This window comes from Tachysurus vachellii, chromosome 2 (assembly GCF_030014155.1).
Source record: "Tachysurus vachellii isolate PV-2020 chromosome 2, HZAU_Pvac_v1, whole genome shotgun sequence".
Lineage (NCBI taxonomy): Eukaryota > Metazoa > Chordata > Actinopteri > Siluriformes > Bagridae > Tachysurus > Tachysurus vachellii.
The window spans coordinates 818,931-828,930 of record NC_083461.1 but is presented as its reverse complement, the minus strand read 5'-3'; the positions used below and the strand labels follow the sequence as shown (position 1 = coordinate 828,930).

At 37.0% G+C, this 10,000-nt stretch overlaps 2 protein-coding genes across 2 annotated transcripts in view; one reads left to right on the top strand and one right to left on the bottom strand.

The window, feature by feature from the left end:
- Window positions 1-10,000, bottom strand: part of LOC132861382 (annexin A4-like) — a 175,256-nt gene that overhangs the window by 103,726 nt on the left and 61,530 nt on the right. The gene's annotated exons all lie outside the window — the stretch shown is intronic.
- Window positions 7,608-10,000, top strand: part of star2 (steroidogenic acute regulatory protein 2) — a 6,164-nt gene continuing 3,771 nt past the window's right edge. Inside the window, exons 1-3 of the mRNA XM_060889053.1 lie at window positions 7,608-7,671; window positions 8,607-8,729; window positions 9,120-9,265. Coding sequence (XP_060745036.1) covers window positions 7,608-7,671; window positions 8,607-8,729; window positions 9,120-9,265 — 333 coding nt within the window. The remainder of the gene's footprint in view (window positions 7,672-8,606; window positions 8,730-9,119; window positions 9,266-10,000) is intronic.

The following is a 10,000-nucleotide window of genomic DNA, read 5'->3' as shown; positions in this document are numbered from 1 at the left end:
CTGTAACACACTGTAAGTCTCTGTAACACACTGTAAGTCTCTGTAACACACTGTAACACACTGTAACTCTCTGTAACACACTGTAACACACTGTAAGTCTCTGTAACACACTGTAACACACTGTAAGTCTCTGTAACACACTGTAAGTCTCTGTAACACACTGTAACACACTGTAAGTCTCTGTAACACACTGTAACACACTGTAACACACTGTAAGTCTCTGTAACACACTGTAACACACTGTAAGTCTCTGTAACACACTGTAACACACTGTAAGTCTCTGTAACACACTGTAAGTCTCTGTAACACACTGTAACACACTGTAAGTCTCTGTAACACACTGTAAGTCTCTGTAACACAAGCTTGGCATAATCTTGAACCTTCCTTCAGTTTACCATCCAGCCAAGAGTCACTCTAAAAAGAGCTCCAGAAGTCTAATGCAGCAGGTACAGGAAACCAATGGAGAGTGTGCAGTAATGGTGGGTGTGGGAGAACATTAGGTGAGCTGAGTGTCCATGGTTACCTATATATATATATATATATATAAAACAGGTATAACAACTGTAATATCTGACATTAGAAATGTTTTATACATTAGTAACTTGTATTATCGCTGACTGTAGTAGATCACTGTGTGAAAACTACATGTCCCATGAACACTTGCGCTCTAGACGCACTACTGTTAGCATGTAGCTAATATTCGGTAAGCAGCAAGCTAGCGCTAATGTAGCAGCATTAATGTTAGTATTAGTATTAATATCTGATTTGACGTGTTCATCTGTATATAAAGTGTAACACTGAATGTGCACTTAACTACTTATTGATTTCACTTTTACACTGTTAGCTCTTCTGTTTTAGCTCAGATTAGCAGTTAGCACGTCGCAAATCACCTCAGGTTTATATTAATCACCTCAGGTTTACGTTACCTCACTAATTTAGTTTATATTAATAATCACCTCAGGTTTACGTTACCTCACTAACTTAGTTTATATTATAAATCACCTCAGGTTTCTCACTGACTTAGTTTATATTAATCACCTCAGGTTTACCTCAGAGTTGTACATTCACGTTCACATAAATGTATGAACAACTAGGGAGAATTGGACAGTTTACATTTTAAATCCATGTGCATTTGTTTTTACTCTCTTGTAGACATGGTGTAGAATACAGAAAGACTGACACTGGTTGGGTTTGGGCAGGCTGTGGCCATCCTGTGTGTGACCAACCTGGGACTGCTGGATCCAGTAAGTCTGTCTTACAGAATTACGGGGGGGGGACAACATTAGGTGAGCTGAGTGTCCATGGTGTGTGTGTGTGTGTGTGTGTATATATATTTATATAAATAAATAAAATCTCTCTCTCTCAGGTATAACAACTGTAATATCTGATATTTGAAATGTTTTATACATTAGTAATTTTACTCTCTTGTTGACCCACCACAGGATTTATCCAACCTGGCACACCTGCTCACCAGACGGGCAGTTGAACTTTTATCATTCCTTAATGGGTTTAACTCATTTTGGAATGATTCGGAGGTCCCCGTGATGGGTGAAAACCAGAGGGACCACATAAACAGTGAAGTGTGTCTTTATTTGTGCAGAAGTATAGACATTTCTATGTAATTTATATATTCTATAAATTTTATTTTTTCATCAGCTTAGGTGGTTGTTACACAACTCGGAGCAGCTGGTCTGTTTGATGATGGAACAGTCTGCACTGAGGTAAAGCTGGTTTTATATTCACACTTCAGGGTTCAATAACGTTCTAATTTAATGTGCAGTAAAGTCATTTTTGGCTAATTCTATTCAGCGACATGATTCACTACATTTTTCACAATCGATCAAAATGGCCAAGTATTGTTTTAATGGCATACTTACTGGTGAACTGAATATCCAACGTAGTCGCAAACGATAAGGACCGTCTAAAAAGTTGTCATTATTTTTTTCATTCTGTGCAAACAGACAGCTACATTTTAGCCAACTACAGATGTACCAGCAAATATCACTCACATTACAGTATGTCTTCTAATGCTATAGATTTTTCTAGAACAATAAAAATTGGACTAATAATTGTTTGAAATATTGTTTAGGAAATGAAGAAAGTGACTGTACATGAATTGTTATTTGGTAACAATCCAGACGAGTAGTGATGGGAAGTTTGGTTCTTTTCCACGATCTGGTTCTTTCGGTCAGTTCGTTTTAATGAACCAGTTCAATGTTCCAGTTCTTTTACGTAATGACGCAATTCACAATGACGTAAATGCCTTCATCACGCCGCTGCCGGCAGATATTAATACAATCAATTTAACACATTCTAAAAGTTATTTTGTAATCATAACTTTAGTTGAATGTTTCTTACATTTAAGTTTTGTAACTAAAACACCCAGTTACAGGCATTGATATGTAAACGTGGGTGTTTTACGTGTCTTAAAGTTCTCCTTATCTTTGTATTTATTCTACTTTACTTTTTCCATCACTGTCCTTTGATTTCCTGCATGTGTCCATCACTGAACTTCATCCATTGTTTATTGTATCTGGACAATGTCTGGTAGTGATGGACTTCTGTCCTGAAATATCTCTAGAGTTGTCTCTGGAAAGTTTCATGGATGAACGTCTTTTACTCCACACACACACACACGTCTCTCTCTCATGCTCTCATGTGGTGGGATTTTTCTATGGGAATTTTGCTGGCAGTCATCACTCCATGGACGTTCTCTCAGAGAGACAGAGATTGGGAGAGAGACTGAAAGCCTGTTAGAGGGGGTTAGGACAGATGTGTGCAGATGTGGGTGTAATTTAATTTCTTTTCTTGCTGTTATTTCCTGTTTTCAGAGGTGGCGGTAGCGGTGACGGTGGCGGTAGCGGCTTTGAAATTCTGTTTTTGATTTAAGTTTTAAAATAAATTTTTATGGATTAAGTTTAGTTTTTTTTTTATGTTCAGTGAATTTCAAAAATAAAAAAAGTTATGGATGTTTAAGTGTTTTTTTTTTTTTTTGGTTTGTGTTAACTATTACAGTAGAGGTGGAGTGAAGTTTAGTTTTTTTGGTTTAACTATTAGAAGTTCTAAAAAAGTTTTATGGATTAAGTTTATTTTTTGTTCACTAAGTTAAGTTCAAAAATAAAAAAGTTTTATGGATGTTAAGTTTAAGTGTTTTTTTTTTTTATTTGTGTTAACTATTACAGTGAAGTTCTAAAATAAAATACTTGTTTGTGTTCACTATTAAAAGTGCCTAAATACCAGATGTGTGCAGTAACGACTTACATTTACTTCCTTACATTTACTTCAGTACATTTTTTGGGTAACTTGTACTTTTTGAGTATAATTACAGATGAGTACTTTTACTCTTACTCAAGTAGATTTTTAGTGGAAAAACTTTACTTTTACTTCACTACAATCGGCGGCGTTCCTCCGTTACTCAAATGGTAATAAATATGAGATTTAATAAATAATAATTAGTTTATATGACAAGTCTCGCGAGACATCGGAGAGGCTGCTTCATTAGAGTATGTTGTGCATCTCCTGAAGTTTAGCACCTTTAGTTAGAAGATGGCTGAAGCAGAGGAAGACTTTTGTGCTTCATCAAAGACAGATCACCAGTGGCCTCAAATTAGTTCTATATTTTCACTCCAAGATGTAAAGAATAATAGCTTTATAATGCGATGCATTCTGTGTGCACCAAAACAAACACATCACAGCTTACAAGAATTCCAGCTCCAACCTAAAAAACACGTAGCAGTACAGTGAGTGTCTATGATGTCTATTTGATGGTCATTTGGTAACTATGGGCACTTTGACCTTAATGTAATACTACATCTCACACACAATGTTTTCACTCATATACGCTCTCGTGCCATCCTGTGAACCCTACAAACACGTTCATGAACAAACGTTCATTATAAGCATCTGCATTTTCATATCCATGTTTTATACAAAATAAAAACAGGATTATATTTAGTTTTATCTCTACCTAAAGAATACATGTACTTATAAAATGTAACAAATGTAAGAATAAAGTAAATTAATCTTAAAAGCAAGAGCAGGTTAGGAAGAGCCCAGCGCATCATTCATTTACATCATTAAACCATTACTCACATTTTATTTATATATATATATATATATACACACACACACACACACATTTCAACCTGTGTTTTATATTAGCAGAATAAAGAGACTTTTAAGGAGAGGTGTGTGAAAGCTCTCCAAGTAGTTTGGAAATCATATATCAATCAGATGAGAAGTAACTAGTAACTAACTACTTAAGTATTTTTTCATCGGATACTTTTTTACTCTTATTCAAGTAACATACACAGCCAAGAGTCACTCTTAAAAGAGCTCCAGAAGTCCTATGCAGAGATAAGTGGAACCTGATGGAGAGACAAACATCTTTACAACACTCCATAAATCAGGCGTCTATGGTACAGCCACAAGGTGGACTCTGGTAGCCTATAGCATTTCTCACTTTTTTAGATTAGACAAGATTAGATCACTTATTTAGATATTAGATTTTTTTTACTTGTTTAATCAAATTTATGTGCACGACAAATGAAAGTTTGCTAATCAGTCAGAGTAAAGTCCAGAACTGCCTGTTAATCACCTCAACACACACACACACCTGCTAGTGAAAGCTTTTTAATTACATATTATAATTATACATAATTCATCACAACTGAAAGAGGTGGATTTGTACTTTTTACTAGACTTTCCCACAATTCCTACAGAATGAGACATTAATAATGAAATAATGAACTTCACAAATTCATCAAATCAACAGAAGAACACCAATTTAATTCACTTCAATTTACAGATAGATAGATAGAAAGAGAGAGAGAGAGAGAGAGAGAGTGAAACAGTGAGAGAGAGAGACAAAGAGAGAGAGACACACACACAGAGAGAGAGAGAGAGAGAGATTAGGTATTCTTTATATATTTATATAAATTTCTATATTTAAATGTGTATGTGTTTATCCCCAATGAACAAGTCTGAGGTGACTCAGGTGACTGTGGGGAGGAAAAACTCCCTTAGATGGTAAAGGAAGGAACCTTGAGAGGAACCAGACTCAAAGGGGAACCTCATCCTCATCTGGGTGACACTGGGGGTGTGATTATAAATATACAGTCTGATAAATGTTGTAGTGATGAGGAGATTGTTGTCCTCAAACGAGTGTGCATCTCCTCTTAGTATGTCTTAGTATGTACGTATGATTGTAATCAAGACTAGATATGACATTATAACTAAAGTGAGAGTCAGAAGGTGACAGAGACACGAGGACTTCCTGGGATGTAAAGCGTCTCACCACTCCACAGTCTGCAGACCTGAGTGACTTGTGATGGTGGTAAGGAGACAACATCCAGACATCCCAGTTCACCAAACACTCTATAACCATGAACCCTCCAGATCTGCTCCTTTACCTAAGAAAAGCTATTCATAATAATCTAAACTAAACAAATGTGTTTTTATCCTGGACTTAAACACTGAGACTGTGTCTGAGTCCTGAACACTAATTAAACTGTGGGGCTCTGTGAGAAAAAGCTCTGCCCCCTGCTGGAGACTTTGTACTTGAGGTACTACCAAATATCCTGCACCTTTTGATCAAAGTAGGTGTGATGGATCATAAAGAACCAAAACATCTCTCAGGTTCTGTGGTGTGAGACCATTAAGTGCTAGGGAGAAAAGCAATGGGCCTAAAACAGAACCTTGTGGAACACCGAACATTACCTTAGTTTGTTTAGAGTGGTCACCATTTAGATCTACAAACTGATATCGATCTGTTAAATAAGACCTGATCCAGGAGAGAGCTGTCGCTTTAACACCAACAACATGTTCTAGTCTATTAAGTACAATAACATGGTCAATGGTATCAAACGCTGCACTAAGATCAAGTAACACCAGCAAAGAGACACAACCCTGATCAGAGACCAGTAACAGGTCATTTACCACTTTAACCAGCGCCGTCTCTGTGCTATGATGAGGCCTAAATCCTGACTGATACAGATCATGAATATTATTACTATGTAGGTCTGAACATAACTGCTGTGTACGAACATTTTAGGATCTCGGAGATAGGGGGAAGTTGGCCTAGAGTTGGCCAGACAGCTAGCAGGATTTTTATAACTGCTAGTTTAATATATTTAGGTTTGGTTCCTTCTGGTATTATATGTTTAAAGAAACATGCCATACATGTGAGAGACTGAACAGAGCTGTTGCTATTTTCATACTGTGGTAGAGATTTTTTTACCTAATCTGTGACCTCAAACTTCATCCCTGACCTCCAATACTTCACCATCTCCTTCAACTCACACCACACAGCCATGATACAGTAAAGATACAGTGAGAGACGAGTACACAGCTCTGTTGTTCACATCACTCTACACACACTAACACAACACAGATTAACACAAAACACACTATCACAACAGTCACAGGTTAGAATACTCTTACCTGCATACTGTAAACACAGACAAGCTGAATGCAGTGGGACATCAGCAGTGCCTCTCAGTGCTTTCTTTAAAATCAGTCTCCAAATATGTCATGAGTGCTTAGTACCGATGCATCAGTACCGCTCTGAGGCATTATTAGGTGCTGGAGGTGTTGTGTCTTCATCTACGCAACAAACTGAGATTTTCATTAGTGTGATATGTTCAGAACAAGTGGTGGACTGTTGGATGGAATAAAAGCAGGTGAGATGTTCCACTACAGAGCACATATCGCTGTATCAGGAGAAATGATTAGATTGTGGAACTGATCCAAACAGGCTCAAGGTCACAGCAAGGCCAAATGTCTGAAATGGCTTTTCATCAATAGCTTCCTTTCATTTGCCTGGATTTCAGGTGTACAGAAAAGTTCAAATAGGACTAGACCGGCGTCCCTGACTGGAGTTCCAGCTGATTGTATAAAGTATAAACTGTATACATCAGTATAAAGTTGAATATGTTTTTATCAAGACTGATACCAGAATGTGTAACCTACTATGAATAGTGTTTAGTTTTTGTCTTCATGTGGGTGTTTAATGAATATAATAAAGTCCAAACACTTGACATTCATATTTATTGTTGATCATTTCAAATAAAGTTTCAAATTTAAGCGTAAACTGGTCTTTACACAGCGCTCTCCTCCACCACCACCACCCTCATAACCACTGAGGAGAGATGTTTCAAAAGATTAACACCAGTTCTTCATCTCTCCAGTTCACAAATGTGTAAAATCCGTCATTTATTATCAGTAAAAATGTATTATTCAGTGTCACTATCACTTTATTAACGATACACTGGGGCAGTCAGTGTGTTTAGTTCCATGCAGAATGCAAATATGATCATTAAAAAAGAAGAAAAATTTAATAATAAATGTACAGATTTTTCTAGAAGATGAAACTTTTTTTGAGAAAACGACCTGCTGCACGTTCCTCCTCATCTCTCTTGTGTCCTTGCTGGAATACGTCTTATCTGAGATTCTGGCCTTCATGGAGCTGTATAAAACCATGCAGCATGTCGTCCTCGCTCTGTCGTCCGTCACACACAGACACACACAGACACACACACACACAGACACACACACACACACACACACACACACACACACACACACACACACACACACACACCGACATCATGCTGTCGGCCGTGGCGAAGCTGTGCTGTGGGATTTCATACCAACACCTCAGGAGTGTGACAGGTAACATCACACCATCACATTGCTCTGAGTTTCTAGTAACACCACATTAAAGAGCTCAGCTTTCATCTAGAACATTCTACAGGTTTAGATTTTTACTGCTTTTCTTCTCAAATCCTCTGATTCTGTCTTTGGCTTTATCCCTTTATCCCTGATGCTTTATCCCTGGTGATGGAGAGGAAACCCCATGAGACATGTTGGTTTTATTCTACATGTAATGATCAACTTTAGATTATAGAGAGTGTAAAGAGTTTAGAGTAAAAATGAAAGATGCTATAAAAAAAACTGTCCTTTATTATCAGTAGTATAAGTTTAATAACAGTCACTAATAATGACTAATTAATTAAGTCATTAAAAAACAAAGACAAAAGGTCAAACATTGGAGGTTGGTTATTTGATATAAATGATAAGAGCATATATAACTTTTGATATTTTAATATTTAAATTTAAGTGTTTCACACTAAAAAATCCAACAAAAAAACAAGGATTTAAATATAAATAGTGAAGAATAATACAATAAATAAACTATAATAATAATAATAATAATAATAATAATAATAGTTGTTGTTGTTGTTGTGCACAACATTTTATTTTCATTTTCTTGCAATTCTTATTTTCATTTGTAGATAATTATATTATAAAATCCATGTGTGTGAAAACTTTGTTCTATCTGTAATTTATTGTGATGCAAGTTGTTTAACTGCATTTTAAAACTGCATATTTACATTTAAATATATTTAATATTAATATTTTTTATTATATTAATACATTGTCAATTGTTAAAACCACAATAGAATTAAATTTTAATTTGAATAATAATATATATAATCATATAATGTGTGTGTGTGTGTGTGTGTGTGTGTGTGTGTGTGTGTGTGTGTGTGTGTGTGTGTGTGTGTGTGTGTGTGTGTGTGTGTGTGTGTGTGTGTGTTTGTCAGGTCTGCAGCGTCCGGCCATGGCAGCTTTAGGGCAGGAAATGTCCCACATGCAGAAGAGAGGAAATATGTGGCTGACAAGCAGGAGCCTGGAGGTGGTGTGGAGGTGGAGGAGTGAGAGAGAGGGTAAGAGAGAGGGTGAGAGAGAGAGAGAGAGAGAGAGAGAGAGAGAGAGAGAGAGAGAGACAGACAGACAGAGACAGAGAGAGAGAGACAGAGAGAGAGAGAGAGAGAGAGAGAGAGAGAGAGAGAGAGAGAGAGACAGACAGAAAGACAGACAGAGAGAGAGAGAGAGAGAGAGAGAGAGACAGAGAGAGAGAGAGACAGACAGACAGAGACAGAGAGAGACAGAGAGACAGAGAGAGAGACAGACAGACAGAGACAGAGAGAGAGAGACAGAGAGAGAGAGAGAGAGAGACAGAGAGACAGAGAGACAGAGAGTGAGATCAGGGTCAGGGTTTTGATCAGACATGTCTGAGTGTGTGTGGTGTGAGATATCCATGTCCTGGTGTACAGAGACAGAGCAGACAGGTGGACAGTGTGATGGTGTGGAGGACACAGACACAGACCTGTGGTACCAGCAGCAGGGACGTGACGCACTACAGAAGGCTCTGAACATCACACTGAACACTGAGGGCTGGAAGACAGAAATAATCACAGAGGTCACTTTCATTTATCTTCATTTTCATTTTCTTCTGTACACTGATTTCATCACATACTTCATCTTTTTGTCGCTCTAGTGTAGCGTGATTACACACACACACACACGCACACACACACACACGCACACACACACGGTTCCAATTATAGAACCCTACAGAGTTCTTTGTAGTTCTTTATAAGACCTTTATGACTTTATTCAGTAATTTCTTGTAGTAATAACAGTAATTATAATCATACAAATATAAATATAATAAAAACACTACAGAATATATCAGATGAATGTAAGTAGCTGTAACTTTAACTCAGAGAACATTTTGTGTGGTTCTTTATCATCACTTTACAACCTTTCTGCCATGAAGGATCTCTGGAGCTAAATAAAGAATCCTCAGATCTTACAGTTGAGGCCAAAATTATTAGCCCCCCAGGAATTTTGGAACATTTTCCTAAAGATCTTTCCAATGTTTGCAGCATTGATAAAACTTGATATAATCAAACATTCGCCAGTGCTATTTAGTAGCTTTTGGTACATTTTGGAATATAAAATACATTTTTAGGCTTGCTTTATAATCAAATATAGTGAAAATGGGGTGGTCAAAAATATTAGCCCCTTGTGAATATTTGCTTTCAAAACACACCCAATTAATCAATCAGCTTTCAAAACACACCTAATTAATCAATCAGCTTTCAAACCACACCTGTGCAGTCAATTGGCTTCCTAACAACACCTGGGCATT